Source organism: Momordica charantia (genome assembly GCF_013281855.1).
Source record: "Momordica charantia cultivar OHB3-1 chromosome 4 unlocalized genomic scaffold, Mcharantia_2.0 BLBB01000004.1, whole genome shotgun sequence".
NCBI lineage: Eukaryota > Viridiplantae > Streptophyta > Magnoliopsida > Cucurbitales > Cucurbitaceae > Momordica > Momordica charantia.
The window spans coordinates 29,727,299-29,750,742 of record NW_028275162.1 but is presented as its reverse complement, the minus strand read 5'-3'; the positions used below and the strand labels follow the sequence as shown (position 1 = coordinate 29,750,742).

The following is a 23,444-nucleotide window of genomic DNA, read 5'->3' as shown; positions in this document are numbered from 1 at the left end:
TAAAACTCAATATGTTGTGTCTGAAAGTGAGGTATATGCAATTATGCATAGATAAGATCCAATGAACGTACAAATTTATTGCATCTTGTTTTTCACCATCAGTGCAAGTATTGCTATAATAGCGTTTGATAGATTTGATAAACTCTCTAGATTGGGTGGTAGCTTTCCATTTGCCCTGCCTTTCAGGAAACACCTAAATTTGTGATCAAGCTTTTGTTAGTGAGAAACAAAAGTTGTGTCAAAATATAAATAAATTTAGATAAATATATATGAACTTAGATCCATGCACGTATAAGTACAGTGTTGTGAGCAGCAGAGCCACCATATTGTTGAGCAAGCGCATCCCCCATGCTCTGATACATATCCATAAGAGCCGCAGCAATGCTACTATCAGGATCCACTTTAGCCATCTTTGTCAAACCCATTGCATGGAGTTGGCGGCCTAAAGCTGCAAGACCATAGGCATATTGTGCAACATTTGTTCGATCCAAACAATCAATGCAGTTTGTACGCAGAACTCCACTCTGTAAGCGAGGTGCTTCACTACTATGATTGTTTGTTTTCTCATACTGATTGGATGCAGCCTCTCTCTCTCGATTAACAACAGTACTTGGCACTTCATTATTGCTCCCAATTCTTGTAAGTTCTCCTGAACTAGCTCTCAAATCTCTAAGAGAACCATCCCTGTTATAGAACAAGTAGATAGCCATACCAATCTAAGATTATTGAGCACAAACCAATTTCAAATGAGAAAAAAATAATAATAATAGAAACGAGAATTACCAAAAAAAAGGAAAAGAAAAACCCTCCCATTGGTCATGATAGAAGAAATATTGTAATCACAAAAAAAGACTAAAGAGCACCATGAAGAGGCAAAAAAGGAATGTAATCCCAAATCTCCTTGGAACAATTTTCATCATGTAGAAAGGTTCTCTACTTTCTTTCAAGCCACACTTCCATAGCTACACGCAAAAAAAAAAATTTCTTTTTTTTTGTTGGGGTGAGAAACACATATTTCGTTGATAATATGAAATATACAAAAGGGGAAAAGGACCCGATGATGATGGGTTACAAAAAAGCCCTACAATTCATCAAGTGATCATTTAAGGTGTAACTAGAAAATTAAGCAAAATGACATTTACACCTGCTGAGGGCCGTGACCAGTACATTAGTAAAGAAATTGAAGTAGGATTGGTATCTGTCTTTAAAAGTTCTATTGTTCCTTTCCTTTCATAAGTACCAGATGAAAGCTCTAGTAATCAGAGACCATAAAATCGCCTTTTCTTTTGTGAATGGATGTCCCCCTAAGATGCTTGGAGATGGAAAGTAATGTTCAATTGAATACGAGTCCACCATCCAAAATTCTCGATCATAAAGTCCCAGAATTTACGAGCAAAGTTGCAAGAAACAAACAAGTGATCTTGTGTTTCATAGCTACGTGCAAATGACATCTTGCAAACTCAGCTAAGCATGTTTCTTAAACTGCGGATACCCAAGCGAAGTGTGAGGACTTTCTTGATCAAGTTAGACAGAAAAAAAATGAAGATTAAGTACACCAAAATAGTCTATGCCACAAATTTTCGGCATGAATGAGTGCTTCAAAACTTCTTGGATGAAGAGTATTTGGTTTACTTAATCTTCATGAGGGCTTCCTTCATTATTGCTCCCAATTCTTGGTAAATCACAAACTTATTGAATCTGGCTGCAATCACGATACTTTTCCTTCCTCCAGAAGTGGCCACACAACACATTCTACTTGAAATTTGAAACCAATTCTCATCTTACCAATTTTTTTTGAACAAGAAACAACTTTTCATTGATATATGAAAAAGAAAAATGTTCAAGATACAAACCCCAAAGGGGCGAAAAAGGAGAGAGAGAAGAAGAGAAAAATAACGAAGAATTAGTGCAACAAGAGCAATACAAGCTTGAAAAAGATAAAAAAACATCCTGGACTAGAACTCCGAAAAACTGCTAGCGACAGAGCTTGAAAGTCAAACTAATTCCAGAACCAACCGCATGAGAGAAAGTGATGTAGCCGTTTATGGCTTTGGGTAGTTAAAAAACAAAGCTTTAATGATATAAGCTTAGTTGTAGGTTTTAAATCCTTTTACCGTGTGGTAACTATAGGTTACTAGTGTTTGTTAAGTTTTGTTAGTTATAGTCCCTATATATAGGAGTATTCTTCAGTTAATAAAAGGTGGGTATCATTGGGGGGAGATTTTAACATCACAAGGTGGGTATCAGACAGGTCTTCAGGAGGTAGAATAACAAAAGGAATGAAGAGATTTAATAGTATAATTGAAGAATTAGAATTGATGGAAATTCCACTTTCTAATGGCAAGTACACTTGGTCGAAAATTGGCAACAATAGTACTCATTCATTACTGGACAGGTTCTTTGTTTCGCAAGATTGGGACACTCTCTTCAGCAACTCTAGTGTAAATAGAGTGGAACGAATAACGTCTGACCATTTTCCTATTGTTCTTGATGCTGGAGGGGCCCTTCAGGTTCTTTAATTCCTGGCTAGAAGATAAGAATTGTGTTCGAATAATTGAATCCAAGCTCTCAGAAGATGTATCTTACGGCTGGGCAGGGTTTGTAATATCTTCAAAGCTTCGTAACGTAAAATCTTCACTTAAAATTTGGCATGCTCAGAATGAAAAGCAGCGAAAGGAAGCGGAGGATAAAATAGTAGCTGAAATATCCTTATTGGATATTAAGGATGAGAATTTTGGTCTCTCCTTGGATGAAATCGAACGAAGAGGTTCTTTGAAGACAGACTTACTTAATTTGTATGTAAGGGAGGAGCAAAACTTGATACAAAAAAGTAAGGTACATTGGCTGAAGGCAGGGGATGAAAATAGTAATTTTTTTCATAGATTCTTAGCTGCCCGCAATAGGAAGGCTCGGATTTCTGAGATTAAGGATGGAAATCGTGTATCTCTTGTTAACCAAAGAGAAATTGAGAAGGAAATCTCCAGCTTTTTCGACGCCTTGTGCTGTAGTGAAGGAATTTCACATTTTACTCCAAGAGACATCTCTTGGAGGCCTATCTCTTGTCAAGACAGTAGCTGGTTACAAAGGAATTTCGAGGAAGCTGAGGTTTGGTCTACTCTAAAAAATTTGGGAAGAAATAAGGCGCCAGGGCCAGACGGATTTACCATTGAATTCTTCATCAAATTTTGGCAGCGTTGGAAAGGAGATTTTATGCGACTTTTTGCTGAGTTCTTTCGAAATGGCCAATTGAATGCTTGTGTTAAAGATAATTTCATTTGTCTTATTCCTAAGAAAGATTCAGTGGAAAAGGTAAAGGACTTTAGACCAATAAGTCTTTCAACATCCACTTATAAAATTATAGCCAAAGTTCTCACCGAGCGCCTCAAGAAGGTGATCCCTAGCACAATTTCTTTGAACCAGAGTGCTTTTATTGAAGGAAGACAGATCCTTGATCCGGTGTTAATTGCAAATGAACTTGTAAATTTCTATAAAGTCAAGAAGAAGAGTGGTTGGATGTTAAAACTTGACTTAGAAAAAGCCTTTGATAGAGTGGATTGGGATTTTCTTGGTGCTGTCCTGCAAAAGAAAGGGTTTGGAGAGAAATGGATTAGCTGGATTAATGGTTGCATCAGAGGGACAAAATTTTCAGTATTCATCAATGGCCGACTGAGAGGAAGAATCTCAGCTTCTAGAGGTTTAAGGCAAGGAGACCCTCTCTCTCCTTTCCTTTTTCTCTTAATCAGTGATGTGTTTAGTAGTTTTTTGGATCGCCTACATGAAAAGGGTATTTTTGAAGGTTTTATTGTCGGCAGAAATCATGTTCATGTTTCTCATCTACATTTTGCAGATGATACTTTGTTGTTTTGTAAGGATGATGATGATATGCTGGAGATTCTTTTCGATACTATTAAGGCATTTGAATGGTTGTCTGGCCTAAAAATAAATTGGGATAAATCATCATTATGTGGAATTAATATTGATACCCAAAAAGTAGCGTTGTTTGCTGCAAAGTGGAATTGTTAAATTGAACATATGCCCATTATGTACTTGGGGCTTCCTTTAGGTGGAAATCCAAAGCTTGAAGCCTTTTGGTTCCCTGTTAAGGACAAGATCCTAAAGAAACTCGATAGATGGAAGCGATATCAATTATCTAGAGGAGGTAGACTGACTTTGTGCCAAGCGGTGTTGGGTAGCATCCCTTTGTATTACTTATCGCTTTTTCAAATGCCTGGACGTATCAGCAAGCAATTTGAAAAGTATATCAGAAAATTTTTTTGGGGAGATGGTTCAAATGCGTCTTTAAAGCATTTGGGTCGATGGGATTTAGCTTCTCGCCCTAGTGCAAATGGTGGCTTGGGCATTGGTATGTTATTGAATAAGAACCATGCTCTTCTTGCGAAATGGGGTTGGAGGTTTAGTTTGGAAACTTCTGCGCTATGGCGCCGGGTTGTGGCCAGCATTTATGAAACAGATTGTTTGATTGGAACACTCTGGAAAAGAAGAATTTGGGGTGTCGTAGCCCTTGGAACAACATTCAAAAACAGTGGAAAAAGGTACAAAAATTCTCTTCATTATCAGTAAAAAATGGCAAACGTACTTTGTTTTGGCATCACTTGTGGTTGGGCGAGTCTTTTTTAAAGGACAAGTTTCCACTTACGTTTCGGGTTTCCTCGAACCCCTACCTTTCGGTTCATGAAGCTTGGGATTCAACCACCTCCTCTTGGAGGATTGAAGTTAGAAGGTCGCTAAAAGATGGAGAATTTGCTGAATATATTGAATTATTGGACAATCTGAATTTGGTTTTGTTAAATGATGATGAAGACAAACTTTCTTGGAATCTGAATAAAAATGGGACTTTTTCTGTCAGCTCCTTATGTAACTCTAAGGCTCCCTTTGCTGCATTACCACGAGATTTTTGCTCAAAGCTTTGGAATTCTGGTAGCCCCAAGAAGGTTAATGTCCTTACATGGATTCTTATGTTTGGTAAGGTCAATACAGCTGAAATTATGCAGAAAAAGATACCATATATTTTTCTCCAGCCATTTGCTTGTGTTTTTTGTGTAAACTCAAGCGAAAATCAGCTGCACACTTTCTTTTTCTGCCCATTTGCAGCAACCTGTTGGTCTGCCTTTTTGGGTATCTTCAATCTACCTTGCGTTATGGACAAGTCAGTCTCGAACTTGGTTTTTCAGTTGCTGTTTGGTCTACACATGAATCCTAAAGCTACATTACTTTGGGTCAACGGTCTTAAAGTCCTTATTTATGAATTATGGTTCGAGCGCAATCAAAGGACCTTCAAAGGGTTAAAAAGGCATCCGTTGGAATGTTTTCACATTGCCAAATTCAAAGCTTCTCAATGGTGTGCTCTTTCCAATCTTTTTGTCAATTACTCACCTAGCATGATTGATTCTAATTGGGATGCTTTTAGCTCTCCTTTGTAATTTTATTTATTTTCTTTCAACTTTATGTTTTATCTTTCTCACTCCTTTGGAGTTTGTATCCTTGAACATTTTATGTTCCTTTTCATTTATCAATGAAAAGTTCGTTTCCTGTTCAAAAAAAAATAAAAGGCAGATTGAGATTTTCTTACTTTGATCAAGAGAATCTTCGTCAAATTGGTATCAGAGCTCCCAAACTTTGCTGGGCACTCGATGGCAGGAAAGAAACCGACGATGGGAGACAACTCTTCCATAACAAGTAAAGAAGCGGATCAACCAGTCGTTCTCTCACCACGGACGGTCACCAAACGCTTGCAGTTGGTTGACGGAGAGATCAAGAATCTACAAAGTGATGTGGGTGAGATTAAGCAAATACTGGGGATGATTCATCAGCAATTGGAGATGTTGAATGTGAGCCAGAATTCTGCAAAGAACGACCAACCTTTGCCTCCAAGATTCAGTCAAGATGTTCAGAAGGATGATAGACAAGGTATTCATATTCAAGAAAAGCCGGTAGTACCTCAAAGATTTCATCAAGATTATAACAGAGGACCAAGAATACATCAAGATTATCATCAGCATCATCAAGAAGTTAACCTCAACCCGCTGTTCCAAAGACGCCACGACTTTTACTTGGATTTTTCTAATGATGAAGAAGATGATTACTTGGAGACGGAGGACAACCAACGGGGTTTTCAACAGCGACAGGTTAGGCACCATGAGGCGCCTGATTTTAAGATGAAGATCGACCTCCCATCCTTCAGCGGCAAGATGGAAATTGAGGGATTCTTGGAATGGGTTCGGAACGTGGAAATTTTTTTTTCTTACATGAACACCCTGGAGGAGAAAAAGGTACGGCTTGTTGCTTTTAAACTCAAAGGTGGCGCCTCGGCGTGGTGGGATCAGTTAGAGGTAAATCGACAACGATATGGTAAGCGCCCTATTCGGACATGGGAATGTATGAAAAAGCTAATGAGGGAACGGTTCCTTCCCATCAATTTTGAGCAGATTTTATATAATCAGTATCAAAATTGTCGACAAGGAACTCGTTCCATAGCTGAATACACGGAGGAGTTCCATCGCCTGGGTGCAAGAACAAATCTTTTGGAAAGCCAGCAGTATTTGGTCGCATGATTTGTTGGCGGCTTGCGGGCAGATATTAAAGAACAGATTGCATTGCAGCCTCTTGGGTACCTCAATGAAGCCATATCTACTGCAACAACTATTGAAGAACAAATTAACAACCGGTATAAGAAAACATATGCACGGCGCACTACTTGGGATCAAGGGGCTTCTTCAAAAAGAAATGCTATCTCTGTGGACACACCTACCGCGCCACATGTGAGCACGTCGTCCAAAGGAAAACAAATAGCCAACGACACTTCTCCGGCTACCAAAACCACGGACCCTACTGCTGGAAAAAAAGTAAGTAATACTTATAACCGCCCAACCTTGGGCAAATGTTTTCGATGTGGGCAGGTGGGACATCTTTCGAATGAATATCCACAACGAAAAGCTGTTACTTTCATTGAAGAAGAGGACCAACCGGATTATAGTGAGGAAGAAACTCCAGAAGAGGACATTGAATACATAGGTCCTGATGAAGGTGAGACCATCAATTGCGTTGTCCAACGCCTCCTCCTCACTCCAAAAGTCGAACCAGCTTACCAACGACATGCTTTATTCAAATCTCGTTGCACTATCAATGGTAAAGTTTGTAACTTAATCATTGATAGTGGTAGCACTGAAAACATTGTGGCTGGTAAACTAGTTTCAGCATTAAATTTGACGTTATATCCCCATCCAACTCCATATAAAGTCTCGTGGATAAAAAAAGGTGGGGAGGCTCAAGTCACACACACATGTACGGCCCCTTTGTCCATTGGAGCTAGTTACAAGGACCAAATTGTGTGTGATGTTTTGGATATGGACGTTTGCCATATTCTACTTGGTAGACCATGGCAATATGATATACAAGCAGTCCATGGGGGACGCGATAACACGTATGAATTTTGTTGGATGGGAAAAAGGGTGGTATTATTGCCTATCCCTCCATCTAAACCTACACCTTCAGCAGACGGTATGCCAAAAACCGGTACTTTGTTCACACTGTCCTCGGTAAAATAACTACTATTACAGAAAGATATGCCTGTTCTTGGTCTTGTAGTCAAAAGTTTTGGAATTATCGAACAACCATACTCTATTCCAACCGAGATGGAACAATTACTCCTTGAATTTAAGACCATTACAGAAGCTCCTAAGGGCTTGCCCCCTTTAAGAGATATTCAACACAATATTGAATTCTTTCCCGGGGCTACCTTGCCTAACCTAGCCCATTATCGAATGAATCCACAGGAATACAAAATTTTACACGATCAAGTCCAAGAGCTCCTTGATAAAGGACACATCCAACCTAGTTTAAGCCCTTGTGCTATGCCCGCCTTGCTTACCCCTAAGAAGGATGGCACATGGCAGATGTGTGTGGATAGTAGAGCCATTAATAGAATAACTATAAAATACCGCTTTCCTATTCCCCGCATCAGTGACCTCTTGGATCAACTTAGTGGTGCTACAACATTCTCCAAAATAGATCTTCGGAGTGGATACCATCAAATTCGCCTACGGCCAGGGGATGAATGGAAGACGGCATTCAAGACAAATGAAGGTCTCTTTGAATGGCTTGTCATGCCATTTGGCCTCTCCAACGCACCAAGTACTTTTATGCACCTTATGAACCAGGTATTACTTCCTTTTATTAATAAATTTGTGGTAGTCTATTTTGATGACATACTTATATATAGCCCATCTATGTCTGACCACATCACACACCTACATCAAGTCTTTTCGGTATTAGCCACTAATAAGCTAGTCATAAACCTTAAAAAGTGTCTTTTTGTCACATCTGAGATATCCTTTCTTGGTTTCCTTATAGGACACAATACTGTAAAAATGGACCCGCAAAAAATTAAAGCTATAGTTGAATGGCCAGAACCAAAAACTCTAAAAGATGTCCAAAGTTTTCTTGGCCTTGCTTCCTTCTACTGAAAATTCATTCGCAACTTTAGTTCCCTAGCTGCCCCCTTAACTAATTGTCTAAAACAGGGACCATTTCTGTGGGGACCAACCCAAACCGACAGCTTTACCATCTTAAAAGCCAGATTAAGCAGTAGTCCCGTCCTTGCATTACCGAACTTTGACCAACCGTTTGAGGTATCTGTGGATGCCTCGGGTATTGGGGTAGGGGCTGTTCTCTCACAAAGCAATCACCCAGTGGAATATTTTAGTGAAAAGTTAAGTCCTTCAAGACAAAAATGGAGTACATATGAACAAGAGCTCTATGCTTTGGTTAGGGCTGTAAAACAATGGGAACACTACCTTCTAGGGAAAGAATTTGTCCTTCTCACTGATCATTTTTCATTAAAATTTTTGCATACCCAAAAATCTATTAGTAGAATGCATGCACGGTGGCTATCATTTTTACAGAGATTTGACTTTGTCATAAAACATACTTCGGGAAGTAGCAACAAAGCGGCCGATGCTTTAAGCAGGAAGCACAGCCTCCTTACATTACTCAAAGGTGAAGTCATCGCTTTTGACCATCTTCCGGATACTTATGCTACTGATGTGGACTTTCGAGACATTTGGCATAATTGTACTCAACATATAGCTTCACCTGATTATCATATTTTCGATGGTTATTTATTCAAAGAAAATACCCTATGTATTCCTCATACATCCCTTCGGGAAGCTATTGTTAAAGATATACATTCGGGCGGGTTAGCAGGCCATTTAGGTCGAGACAAGACAATCACAATTGTCATGTCTCGGTTTTTCTGGCCCCCACTTAGAAAGGAGGTTACTAATTTTGTCCATAAATGCTATATTTGCCAATCCTACAAAGGGACATCACAAAATACGGGGTTATACACACCCTTACCTATTCCCGAAAATATATGGGAAGATCTATCAATGGATTTTGTACTTGGTCTTCCTAAAACCCAAAGGGGTTTCGATTCTATAATGGTTGTTGTGGACACGTTCAGTAAAATGGCCCATTTTATAGCTTGCCGAAAAACTTCGGACGCAGTTTCCATTGCTTCCTTGTTCTTTCGTGAAATTGTGCGCCTACACGGTATACCAAAATCCATTGTATCCGATCGGGACATAAAATTCCTTAGTCACTTTTGGCGGACTTTATGGAAAAAGTTTGATACTACACTAAAATTTAGCACTACGAGCCACCTGCAAACATATGGACAAACAGAAGTAACTAATCGTTCGTTGGGCAACCTCCTTCGATGCATTAGTGGGGATCGTCCAAAGCAATGGGACATGGCACTTGCACAGGCAGAGTTTGCTTTCAACAATATGAGCAACCGAACACAGGGAAGTGCCCATTTGAGGTTGTATATACTAAACTCCCTAGGTTAACTGTAGATCTCGCTAATATTCCTTTTTCTGTTGATTTTAGTGTGGAAGCGGAGGAAATGGCAGCCCGAATTACTCAACTTCATGAAATATTGAATGTTCTATAATGTATGATAAACAAATATCAGGGTATACATAATATAAGCAAATTTTTTAATGTTATATAGTGCAGCGATTAGAAGTAGTTGTATATATGTTGAAATAATACTTTCGGCCATACGACAATTGTTTGATACTTTCTTATATATATATGACAGTTTTAAATGACTTATTTTAAATTTAATTATAATTATGTAGCTGCAGGGGATCGGACATTAGAAAAGGACAGAAAAAAAATGAGCAAAAGAAGTCAAATTATAAGGGATAGCAACAATTGGAGATATCAAATGCCAAGTACAAGGCCGTTGCAGATAAAGAAGCGACGATTCAAAGAATTCCAAGTGGGACAATGCTATACTTGAAAGGTTTGGGGAGAATGCTTACAAAATCAGCCTCCCAAGCGATTATAATATCAATCCGGTCTTCAATATAGCGGATATTCACCCATTCCACCCCCCTGATGAGTTTGATTTAGCGGCTTAACTCGAGGACGGGTTTTTTTTATTAGGTGGGGGAAATTGATGTAGCCGTTTATGGCTTTGGGTAGTTTAAAAACAAAGCTTTAATGACATAAGCTTAGTTGTAGGTTTTAAATCCTTTTACCGTGTGGTAACTATAGGTTACTAGTGTTTGTTATGTTTTGCTAGTTATAGTCCCTATATATAGGAGTATTCTTCGGTTAATAAAAGGTAGATTGAGATTTTCTTACTTTGATCAAGAGAATCTTCGTCAGAAAGCCTTCGTTAGCACCAAGAGCGAAGACCACACTTCAAAAAGAACCAAGTAGAAGCTAGGGACACAAGAACTAAACTGCATCCGAATGCTAATAAAAAGTAATCACGAAATCCTAAGCCTCAATGCTGTCTTCAAAAACCTCCAAATATAAATCACCATAAGCCAATTCTCATCTTACAAATTCTACACGTTCCATGATCATTTCTTTCTTGCTTGAAGAAATAATCTTGAACTGGGGTTTGCATTGAGATCAACATAATGATTTTCGAACCACACTAAGCAAGAGAAATGTAAAGGCAATAACACATTCAATTCAATAACTTCAATTAAAAAAATTATCATTTTATGAGATAATACGAAAAATGCTTATTCTTAACTAAGAAGTACAAAGGACACTTGAAACTAGAAACTGACCTAATGGGTTGATTCTAAGGAAGGACGGGGACCTATGAGAGGAGAGAGAAGAGAGTGTTCTCTCAAAAAGCCATTTTCTCCCCTCGTCTCATTCAAGGGACACCTCCAACTCAACTAAAAAAAAGGTAAGCTGCCCTGACAATCGACACTCTACCCTTCTTGCCATTGAAAGCATTCCGGATTTGTTCAAAATGCATTTCCCCAATGCCCGAGTGATGGAGACTCACTCAAGAAGTAAGAGAAATCTCAATCTATCTTATTAAATGTGGAAAACCCCTCCTATTTATAGGGAGATCCAAACCAAGAAGCTATTAACAACTAAAGGTAACTTTGAAGTTACTACACAGTGAAAGGGTCCTTTAAAAGAACTACAAATATAAGCTAGACTTAAAAACTAAACAAGCTACCCAAGGCCATACGGCTACATCAATTTCCCCCACCTAAAAAAAAAACTCGTCCTCGAGTTTTAATCAACTAACAAAAACTCATCGGGGGGATAGAAAGGATGAATATCTGCTACATTGAAAACGGGGCTGATGTTGTAATCCAGCGGGAGGTCTATCTTATAAGCATTCTCCCCAAAACATGCAAGTAAAGCAAAAGGACCAAGCTTCCGTTTCTTCAATTTATTATAAGTTCCAACGGGGAATCGATTCTTCCGCAAGTGAATCATTACAAGATCCCCAATCTGATATTCCTTGAATCGTTTCTTCTTGTCTGCCATTTACTTGTACTTAGCATTTGACAGCTCTAAATGTCGACGAACTTCTTCATGGAGCTGTGTAATCCGAGTTGCCATTTCCTCTGCCTCCACACTAATATCAAAATTAACAGGGAGATTAGATAGGTCAATAGTTATCTGAGGGAGTTTAGTGTATACAACCTCAAATGGGGACTTCCCTGTAGTACGGTTCTTCATGTGGTTAAATGCAAATTCAAATTGTGCTAGTGTCATATCCCACTGTTTTGGACGATCTCCGCTAAGGCATCGAAGCAAGTTTCCTAATGAATGATTTGTAACCTCGGTTTGCCCATCCGTTTGTGGATGGCTAGTAGTGCTGAATTTTAGTGTAGTATCAAAATTTTTCCACAAGGTTCGCCGAAAATGGCTAAGGAACTTGACATCTCGATCAGATACTATGGATTCTGGGATACCATGGAGACGTACAATCTCTATAAAGAATAATGTAGCAATAGAAACTGCATCGGAGGATTTTTTACAAGCTACAAAATGAGTCATTTTACTGAATCTATCCACTACCACCATAATGGAGTCAAAACCCCTTTGTGTTTTGGGAAAACCCAATATAAAATCCATAGATAGGCCCTCCCAAATATCTTGTGATATCGGTAGGGGGATGTACAGCCCTACATTTTGTGATGAGCCCTTATATGATTGACAAATATAACATCGGTGAACAAAGTTTGCAACATCTTTTCGGAGTTGTGAACAAAGTTTGCAACATCTTTTCTGGAGGGATGAAGTATGTTTGGTTTGTTGTTCCGAAGCTTTTGACTACCAACCCAAGAATAGACATATCCTTATGTATGAGAAGTTGTTTGGCGGAAGACAGAGCAAACAAAGTGCCAGTTTTGTGTGTACCTTCTTTAGAAGGCTGCTGAGATAAAGGAGGGATAGGAAGTAAAACGACCTTTTTTCCCATCCAACTGAATTCATAGCTATTACTGTGTCCGTTATGGATCGTTTGGGTATCATATTGCCACGGTCGACCCAATAGGATGTGGCAAACATCCATATCCAACACATCACATATAATTTGATCCTTGTAACTTGTCCCAATAGACAGGGGTACCGTACACGTATGTGTTACCTGAACTTCCCCCCTTTTTTGATCCAAGAAACTTTGTAAAGATTCGGGTGAGGTGTTAGTGGCAACTGTAGGGCTGTAACAAGTTTACTTGCCACAATATTTTCTGTACTCCCACTGTCAATGATGATATTACAGACTTAACCTTGAATGGTGCACCGGGATTTGAATAAAGCATGCAGTTGGTGGGCAGGCTCAACCTTTGGGGTGATGAGAAGTCGTTGGATGACACAATTAATCGGATCCCCTTCATCAGGGCCAAGGTAGCTCACTTCATCGTCTTGGAGATCCTCCTCACTACACTCCAATTGATCATCCTCTTCGACAAACGTAATCGCATTTCGTTGGGGGCATTCATTGGAGAGCGAGGGAAAACAAACTAAAGAAGAAATTTGCTGGAGAGAGAGGGAAAACCTAGAGAGCATTTTCCTACTGCTTATTAGGCTTCAGAATTTCCTAAAACAAGCTTTCTCTATTTTAAGGATGATATTCTTACCATACCACTCTTATAGCTCTGTGGAGAAGTTTTTTGTAATCCACCTTTAGTGAGCTCCTCACCTTCCCCTTTTGTAATTTCATTTAATCAATGAAATTCCTGTCTCTTCATAATGAAAGAAAGAAAGCAAAGGGAAAAGAAAGCAAAGGTTTCTTGGGGATATAAGGTAAAGCAAGAAGACATTTTATTTTGGGGTCTAGTTTTAAGGTGTTGGCCAGAGTTATATGTTGTTTTTAGTTTTTCTTGAAGATATGTTAAGTGTCTTTCGTTCTAAGTCATAAAGCCTATTTTGGGAATTAATGATTGCTGCAAAAGAAGATTTAGTTTCTTATTTTGTTTTTGCAGTTCATGTATGTCATCCATACTTTTTCATTTTAGGTTTTCTTTTATATTTTATATTTTTTTATGAGAAACGTTCTACAATGTCATTGATATGATATATAAAAAAGAAAGAGAGAAAACAAATCCCATGCTTAGGGAGGCTACAAAAAATACCTGCCAAAAAGAGAAGATAAACTGGAACTACGAAAATAAGATGAATTTTTAACCAGAGAGAGCCAAAAAAGATAAATCATCCATGAAGCTATCCAAGGATTTTTCTTCATCTTTGAAGATTCAGTTGTTTCTCTCGGTCCAAGACCAAAGGAACGCTAATAAAGTTGACTCATAGTAGCTTCTTTTCTCTGCAAAACAGGTGATCACATAATGAGACGGCAAGCATGTCCCAAGTGTATCCATTGGAATGGTGGTGTACCAACCGACTGAGGGAATCATCTTATCCCAAAATGATTCGGGGTTCTCTTAATGTTGTTGGGTTGGGAATTCTACGTATCTCCATTTTCTTTCTTTTGGTATTCTTGCGGGTGTATATTTTACTCCTAAAGGGAGGTCAATACTATGTGTAATGGTGGTGGGTAACTTTTCAAAAATTCAATGAAAAGTTTACTTTCCTTTTCAGAAAAAGAATACTGCAGATGGAGAAAAGTGTGTACAGCATACATACCTTGAATTGTTTGTTCGACTGATTTGATTGGATTTTTTCTTCACAGCACTGGGCTTACCACTGTAGTAAAAACCAGTCAAGTCAAGTGCTTGACTTGCCACAGCACCCAAGACAGCCAAAACGTTGGCAGCCTTGCTATAATCAGCAAAGAAACCAAAGCATTAAATCAGAGAAAAAAAATGCAAACAGATAAAATACAAACTGTATTAGGAGGTTCTTTGTACATCAACAAGCAGAAAAATCACCTTTTAGCAAATTTATGGAAGTCCCAGTGGATAAATTGAAGATGATTTTCTTCCGAAAGAATTTGGTTCAGATACCCAACCGCACTTGCAAATTCACGCCTCAGCATCATTTCTCTAGGCCTTTTCTCAACAGTCTGCATTTTTCATCTTTAACAAGCATCAGGAGAACAAATAATAAACAAACTAAAATCCAAGAAATTGACAATTATATACTCCTCAGTCTTCTTTTTTTTTTTTTTCAATAAAACCCAGAACAATCTTTTCATTAAGAAATTGAAAAGTTACAAAGTATCATCCTAATAGGATCCAAACAAACATCAAGCCTGTCCCCTGAAACCTTCCCAACACCAAATTACATGCATCACTCCCACCCAAAAAGAAATGAAAAATGCACGCAAACCCAAGAGGAGATTCTTCGTGCAGCGATTTTTTGAAGTTTTGTTTGGGAATGAATGGCTCTCTTTGGCTTTGATGAACTTCTACTTCTTTGATGGTGTCGGATTGGGATGGTTCAAGGCTGGATCTACCTAAAGCTTATTTATTCTTTCATGTCTTTTATAATTCTTGTTTCATTTGGGATGCTATTCCTCTTTGGTTTCATGTTTTCCTTTTTCTTTACTCTCTCTTTCTCGGGAGTTCGTATCCTTGGAACAATTTTGTTCTTTTCAATTTTGTTCACATTCATTAATAAAAGACTTGACCGAAAATAAACCAGCGTCTTCTAAATTCCACTGCCAACAATCATCAGTTTTGGGTTATCAAAAAAAACAAAAAAACAAGACAAAAAAATCATCAGTTCAGGAAATTCTCATCTTGTCCATCATTTTCAGAAAATTGCAATAGTCTTCCACCTCGTCCTCCTTTAAATTTATTCTAACAGCCACTGCCCGTGAATTAACTGTCGGATCCCATATCTCACTTCTGCATCACCATTGACTGAAATCTTGAAAATTCTTGAGAATAAATTGCAAAATGATTGGCCTTTTACCCATTTATCGTTCTCCAAACTAAAACCCTCACTCCACCGAGGAATAACTTTCTAAGGGAACTTTCAATTTCATCACATTCCTCCAAATACATTGAAAGAATCTCGCTCTCTTTCTGTTAAGAGGGAGACGCACAGTAGAAGCATCGGGGCAGTCCAGGGAATTGAAAGAGGTAGTTGCTAACATTCTTCGTTGGATTGCAAATTTGGGACTAGTTTCTGTTTGGTGAATTTTTCGGTAATAGATTTTTTTTGCTTTCTGTTTTTTACAAAAGGAGGAAGACATCCAATCCAACTATTGTAGTCAGAAGAGATAAAAACTAGGGCAAAATATACTTTTGGTCCTCGAATTTGGAAGGAGTCTGTTTGGTCCCTGAAGTTTCAAAAAGGATAGTTTTGATCTTCTGTCCCCAAAGTTTGAGAAATGGTTTTAAATGGTCCTTGAGCTCCATTGACGAGGTAGTTAAATTGCTCATTTTTTTAACAAGTAACGAGACTTTTCAATGATGAGAAATGAAAAGAAACAAAAGTTCACCTAACCAACTCACCGTCCTTTTTGGCTGCTTTCAAATGGATGGGAGAAATTACAGCATTCAAAACAATTACTACTGGATTGGGTGCGACGGTGACCGTTTTCTCATAAAAGACTCTAGGAAGAATATTCATATTTCTCTTCCAATGGTTAGAAAAGGCTTTTGGTGGAACTTCTGCATTGCCCTTTGTATTCAAGATTTTCCATGCAAGTTATGGATGGGAATGGAACTTGTCGACTCCAGAAAAAGAGACTCTTGAAAGGCTGGTTTTTGGAATGGGTTGTTTGGCCCTCTTCGGGGGGAAGAAAATTCATAATTGTACCTGAGGTTTTCGAGAAAAGAAAAGGGAGCAACTCTTCTTGGGTTCCAAAGGAACATGAAGTTGTGGAAACAGATTGGGATAATGTCATGGTTATCTCAAGGTTTTGCGCGCAGGATAGCTGGAAGGCAATTGCTGCCTCCCTCAAAAGTTTCTTCTCGAAAAAATGCCAAGTTAACTCTTTCTTGACAGATAAGGCTTTATTTAGATTCGAAAGTGGAACACCCTTGAACTTTGATTGGCTCAATGGTAAATGGCGCAAGTTAGATGGATTTCACGTGAAGATGGAGAAGCGGGATCTTGAAAAGCATGGCAGGAATGAATTGACAGTTTGCTTTGGTGGCTGGGTGAAAATCTGCGACTTACCTTTAGAGCTTTGGAACACAAATTGCTTCAAGGCCATTGGAACACATCTTGGAGGTTTGAAAAAAATCTCTTCAGCAACACTAAATCTGTTAGATTGTTCAGCAACTTTCATTCAAGTAGAGATTAATGATTGCGGCTTTATTCCGGCTTCTATCGAGATAACTACGAAACGTGGAGTGTTTGTGGTAAATGTGGTTGCCTTAGATGAAGCTTCCAAGCCATCTTTCCCCTCCGTTAAGCTCTCAAAGACTTCATTGTTTGCAGATTCTTCAAATCCTTTGGATATCGAAGATTGTAAGAAGTCTTGGCAGACGAAGAGTTTCATTTTGGCAACGTTTCTAATAAGGTTAACTTGGAAAAGCATCTACTCAAAACGCACCAATTGGTCCAAACAATGTGCCGAGTCAGTTGAGCACCCCTATGGTCGGAGAAGAAATGGGCATTGGTCAAGAAGTGGGCATTATTGGCCCTTCTGTTTTTCAAGAGCTAAATGCAGAAGCTATTTCAAACCAAAGGTCAAAGAGCAATTCGTTTCCACCGGGTATGAAGAATACTGAACGATTAATTCAACCCCTTCCTTTTTACTACTCTCGTAGAAAGCCTAATTCTAATTTTGGAAACGAGCTTGCAAAGCCCTCAATAGTTGAAGGGGTTCAAGTTAACCTTAATAAGGCTTTCTTTGAGGAACGAGATGTAGTTAGTAAAAATTGTTTGGATAAGGTAAATGTTCTGTCCATTGGCACTATCCACTCCACTAACGAAGGCTTGCCTCTCCGATCATCTTCTATAGAATTCTCAGATAATGATTTTGAAGATGAGGATGGCGCAATCAATATTAGTAGTTTAGACTCTTCTCCAAAGTCAGACATCCCAATTGAGGACTTTTCTAAGCATTCCTATGCGGACGATTTTCAATCCTTATTTAACGAGCAAAAAGAAGATGAGAAACCTGTTCTCCCACAGCAAACAACCATTTCTTCCTTTTTTGAAGAATTGAGGATTACTCAGTGTTTTCAAGGCGCGCCCAGGCGCTCGCCTAAGGCGATGGGCGAGGCGTTTTGGTTGAACGGCACCGAGGCGAGCGCCTTCAATTGGGCACTCGCCCTTGTGCGCCATGGCGCCATTGCCATAAGGTGAGGCGAGCGCCTCTTCAAAGCAAGGCTACTCTTTTTTTTTTCTTTCTGTTATAATGCTAAAATCTCATGAAAGAACCCCTAAAAATATGAAAACCCACACCCAAAGATTGAAATACCCACACCTGAAAACTTTCCTCCTTCACCACTACTGCTTCTTCCTTCATTGCCACCATCGCCACAGTCTTTGCTTAGTTCTTGCACGATTATGAAGTCATCTCCTTCTTTGTAGACAGCCAAAAGATCTAGTCTCACTCACCAATGAACAGGTTGTGCTCGGGAAAGAAGTAGAAGAAGAACTAAAGAAGAAGAATAAGAAAAGAGGAAGAAGTAGAAGAAGAATTAAAAAGTAGAATTAAAGAGATTTTGGTATTTGAGGTTTGGTTGAGTCATTTCCTATTCCCTTTTATGTTTTCAAGGCACTAATTGCATGCAATTACTTTGCCATCTGACAGGAAAGAGTGAAACAAATTCTTTTATTTAAGTTAATTTATGATTTAAATTTTATTTCATTTTACTATTCTATTTAACCACTAATTTTATTAATATCTTTTTAAATTTAAATTTTTTATTTTACTTAATTATTTAAGTTAAAATTTATTTGTACATTAAATAGATTTAATAAATATTTTCATCAAGATTATTTTTAATACATAAAATTGCTATATATAATATTTATTTATTATTTTATTAAGTGCGCCTCACTTCACTCAGGCGATGCCTTTTTGTCGCCTCTCGCCTTAAGGCGATAAGGAGGCTTGTCGCCTTGAGGTGCGCCTTGCGCCTTGAAAACACTGGGATTACTCTTGTCCCAATTGAGTCTGTTCTCTGAGTTTTAAGTTGTTCGAAATGTTGAAATGTCCTTAATTATGTCTTACGCAGATTTTAAAGCTTTGCAGTTTTAGTTCGGTTGGTTGGTTGATAAGGTTTTCAAAGTCTTTCTCCAGCGTGTGGTTTGACATTTAGCGGTTTATATTTGGAGGCTTTTTTAAGACAGCATTGAGACTTTGTATTTGACGTTTTCTCCTTATTAGCACTTTGGCTGCGATTTGTTCTTGTGCCTTATCTTCTACTTGGGTCTTTTTGGAGTTCGGTCTTCGTTTCTTGGTGCTAAGGAAGGTTTTTCCCTTATGCGGTTGTTGTCCTTGGATTTAGTTTGTTTTCCCAAGCTCGGCAGCATGCAGTTCTTCTGAGTTCTGTTTTAGAATGTTTTTATCTATTTTGAACTTGTATTGCTCTTGCTACGATATTTATTCGTTATTTTTCTATTCTTCTCTCTTTTCTTTTCTTTTTTCACCCCCTTAGGGGTTTTGTATCTTGAACATTTTTCATTTTCATATATCAATGAAAAGTTGTTTCTTGTAAAAAAAAATGATACAATTCAAAATTGGGGAGAAAATGAAAACTAAAAGGACAAAAAAAAAATATATATATATATATATTAGAGAGAATGAAGTGATAAATATCTCCCAATTCATACAAATATCTAAAATAAAAACAAGGCATGCCAAAGGAGTCTTTTTGCTTCCTTCAAGTTGGGGCAAGAGAAGATCCAAAGCTCGAAAAGCTGCAACAAGATTCTTCTACACACACAAAACCCTCCTCATCTTCACATTCCATCTTCATCAAAATAACTTTCAGAAAACAAGGCTTTGTATTTCATTGAAAATTTGGTGAATTCTTCAGCAAGCTCCTTCTCATAATTAGCTGGAATCCCCAATTTTCTGGCCTAATTGAAACTTGCTCAGGAAGAGAATTGAGAATCCAATAAAGAATGCTGGAAGGCTTAAGACTACGAGATCCTTCTTAAATTGCTGATCCGGGGAAAAAACAATATTATTTTAATAATATCTAGTAATTTCTCTCTCTTTCCCTCTCTCTACCCTTCTTCTCTTCCCCTCTCCTCCTTCTTTCCCTCCTCCGACGAACACCACCGCCACCGTCGGCGACCGTTTCCCTCTCTATCCACCGTAGCCGCTTTACTGTTGCCATCACCTTAACCATCATACGCCCATCATCGAACCTCACCTCACCGACAACACCCTCATCGAAAAATGCTCCTCATCATCGCACCCTCGCCCTCACCTGCTGTGATACTCATCTTGAACATCCCTCAAGAAGAGGGACAAGTAACATTCCTCACCCAACAAAGATCTTTTAAATATGGAATGAGGAGAGTTTTTTTGTGAGAGCAACAACGTGACCAAGGTGAGGAGGACGACGCGGCGACATCGGGCAACTAATGAGGAGAGATCTATTGGGCCATTCCTCGTCAGATCTGGAATGAGGAAGAACATTCTTCAACCGATGGGGATTTTCCAAACTTGGAGGGTCTCTTTGCAAGTACAATGATGGAATGGCAAAGATGGAGAGAAACGGCCTGTGGGCGAGCAGAGAAACGACCTATGGGCGAGGTAAGCAATGGTCACCCTAATACCAGCAGCAACGTGCATCGGAAGAGGAGGAGAGAGGAAGAGAAGAAATGAAGAGAGAGAAAGAGAGAGAAATTACTAGATATCTTTTTTTTTAACAAGATAAGAATTTTTCATTGATAAATGAAAATGAACAAAATTGTTCAAAGATACAAACTCTCATAGGAGTGAAGATAAGGGAAATAAATAAAAGTAAGCATTAGAATAAATAAAAACCATAAACTTAAAGAAACCTTCTTAAAGGGGAGTTATAAAAGCCTCCCAATTCATACAAAGCATACTAGGAGAATAAGAAGAGAAGAGATAGGAACGAACACACCATTGGGAGGCTTTGAATTTGGCGATTGAGAAACACTCCATAGGAGATCGATTCTTGCCTTCAAAAATTCGTTGATTTCTCTCCAACCACAATTCGGAAAGAAGAGCTTTTATTCCAAAAGCCCAAAGCAGATTAGTTTTAGAGCTTGCTTGCAGCCCACTGAAAAGCTGAAAAATGATTTGAGGCACCTCCAGATCCCACACCCATGAAACTTCAAACATAGATAGGAATTTTTTCCAACAGGCCACTGCATAGCTACATGAGAAGAAGACATGCCTTTGAGTTTCCCAACTTGCTTTGCACAGTAAACAACATGATGGCTGCATCAAAGAATTGGGCATTTTCTTTTGTAATGTCTCTGAAGTGTTAACTTTTCCCATTAGAAGAATCCAAACCATGAAATTAACTCTCTTTGGACAAAAAGAGTTCCATAGAATAGGTAGTACTTCCTTAGGAAAATTAGAAACCGAATGCCCGAATTTTCTCAACAATCGAACTGAAAATAAACCCGAAGCTTCTAATCTCCATACTCGATGATCTTCTGAATCAGTGATGGAGGTTGAAGAAAGCAAGGACAGCAGATTTGCCAATTCAATGACTTCATCATCCTTCAATGATCGCCTAGTTGGCAGCCTCCAAGAATTACCAGTGTTATCCCAAGCATTCGCAACCACAATGGACGGATTAGAAGAAGTCCTAAAGATAGCTGGAAATCTATCTTTAAGCGAAAAATCTCCCATCCATCGATGATGCCAAAACAGACACCTTTTGCCATTCCCGATTTTTAAATGGGAAAATGATTCCACTTGCTTCCATACCTTGGATATATTCCTCCGAGGGCTTCTACCTGAACCTACCAACTTAGTCAAGTGCACCAATCACCAAAATCAGAACCATGAATACTAGCCACCACCAGCCTCCACAAACTTGAGGATTCAACACTGAACCGCCACCCCCACTTGGCAAGCAAAGCTCGGTTTCTTTTAGCAAAATTCCCTATGCCAAGGCCACCTTCCTCTCGATCTAAAGAAGATATGTCCCACCTCACTAAGTGATTTACTGAATCTTTCAAAGAATCTCCCCAAAGAAAGGATCGAACACTTTTCTCCATTATTTTGTAAATTCGCATAGGAACCTTGAATAGAGAAAAGTAATATAATGGAAGATGTTCAAGAACCGATTGACAAAGGGTCAACCTTCCACCTCTCGAGAGTTGATATCTCTTCCATCGATCTAGCTTCTTTGTTGTCTTGTCAAGAATGGGACTCCAAAAATTGTCATGCTTTGGATTTCCCCCCAATGGCATTCCCAAATAAATCAACGGAAGTTTTTCAGCTTTGCAACAAAATTTAGAAGCCATCCTCTGAATTTTCTGAGTATTCATGTTGACTCCACTTAAAGAAGATTTCTCCCAATTTACTTTCAATCCCGAGAGCCATTCAAAGGCTTTAATTGTGTCAAACAATACAGCCAACATATTATCATCGTCTTTGCAAAACAATAGTGTATCATCGGCGAATTGCAAATGTGAAATATGCACCGAATTCCAACCAACAGTAAATCCTTCAAATGCTCCTATAGAGTATATGTGTTCCAACAAACTGCTCAAAACGTCACTCACAATTAAGAACAAGAATGGAGAAAGAGGATCACCTTGCCTTAAGCCTCTTGAAGCAAGGATTCTTCTTCTTGGTCTTCCATTAATGAAGATGGAAAACTTGTTGTCTCTAATGCACCCATTAATCCATGAAATTCATCTCTGCCCAAAACCTTTTCTACTTAGCACCTCTGACAAAAAATCCCAATCTACTAGGTCAAAAGCTTTTTCAAGATCTGGCTTTAGAATCCACCCACTCTTCTTTTTAGTTCTATAATGATCCATAATCTCATTGGCCATTAGAATGGGATCAAGTATTTGTCTTCCACTCAAAAAGGCACTCTGATTGCAAGATATTGTATCCGGTATAACTTTACAAAATCTTTCAACTAATGCCTTGGCCAATATTTTATAAGTGGTAGTTGTGAGACTTATGGAACGGAAGTCTTTAACCATTTCCACTTTATCCTTTTTAGGAATAAGGCAAATGAAATTTTCTTTGAGGCTCTTATTCACATGCCCATTCGTAAAAAATTCTGAGAAAAGTCTAGCAAAGTCATTCTTCCAAAACTTCCACAACTTAATAAAGAATTCTGGAGTAAAACCGTCTGGCCCCGGAGCTTTCTTCTTACCAAGTCCCTTAACTACCTCCCATATTTCTGCTTCCTCAAATTCTCTCTCCAGCCAAATTCTGTTTTGCCAAGAAATTGGCCTCCACTGTAACTCAATTGGAAGCAGCCTCATCTTCCTTATTTTCTGATATAGAGAAGAGAAAAAAGAGAATATTTCAATCTCAATATCATTTAGATTAACAAGAGATTTTCCTTGAGAATTCTGTAGTTCAGATATGGATGCTTTCCTCCTCTTTGCTGCTAAAAACCGATGGAAAAATTTACTGTTTTCATCACCCTCTTTGAGCCATCTTATTTTACTTTTCTGAATGAGAATCCTTTCCTCACAAATATATAAGTCAAGAAGCTTATGTTTCAGCAGACTTCTTTTATCAATGTCCTCCTAATTTAACTCCGAACTTTCTGCCAATAAATCAATCAGATTAATTTCCTCAATAATTT

The 23,444-nt window shown here is 38.5% G+C and overlaps 1 protein-coding gene across 2 annotated transcripts in view; it reads right to left on the bottom strand.

Annotated features, from left to right (window-relative positions):
• The window catches only part of ATSAC1 (Phosphoinositide phosphatase family protein), a 43,776-nt gene that overhangs the window by 4,300 nt on the left and 16,032 nt on the right, over window positions 1–23,444 (bottom strand). For both annotated transcript variants that reach the window (XM_022296728.2, XM_022296729.2), the window contains 4 exons: window positions 14,688–14,821; window positions 14,443–14,577; window positions 300–684; window positions 72–193 (listed from right to left, as the gene is read on the bottom strand). In XM_022296728.2, coding sequence (XP_022152420.1) covers window positions 72–193; window positions 300–684; window positions 14,443–14,577; window positions 14,688–14,821 — 776 coding nt within the window. The remainder of the gene's footprint in view (window positions 1–71; window positions 194–299; window positions 685–14,442; window positions 14,578–14,687; window positions 14,822–23,444) is intronic.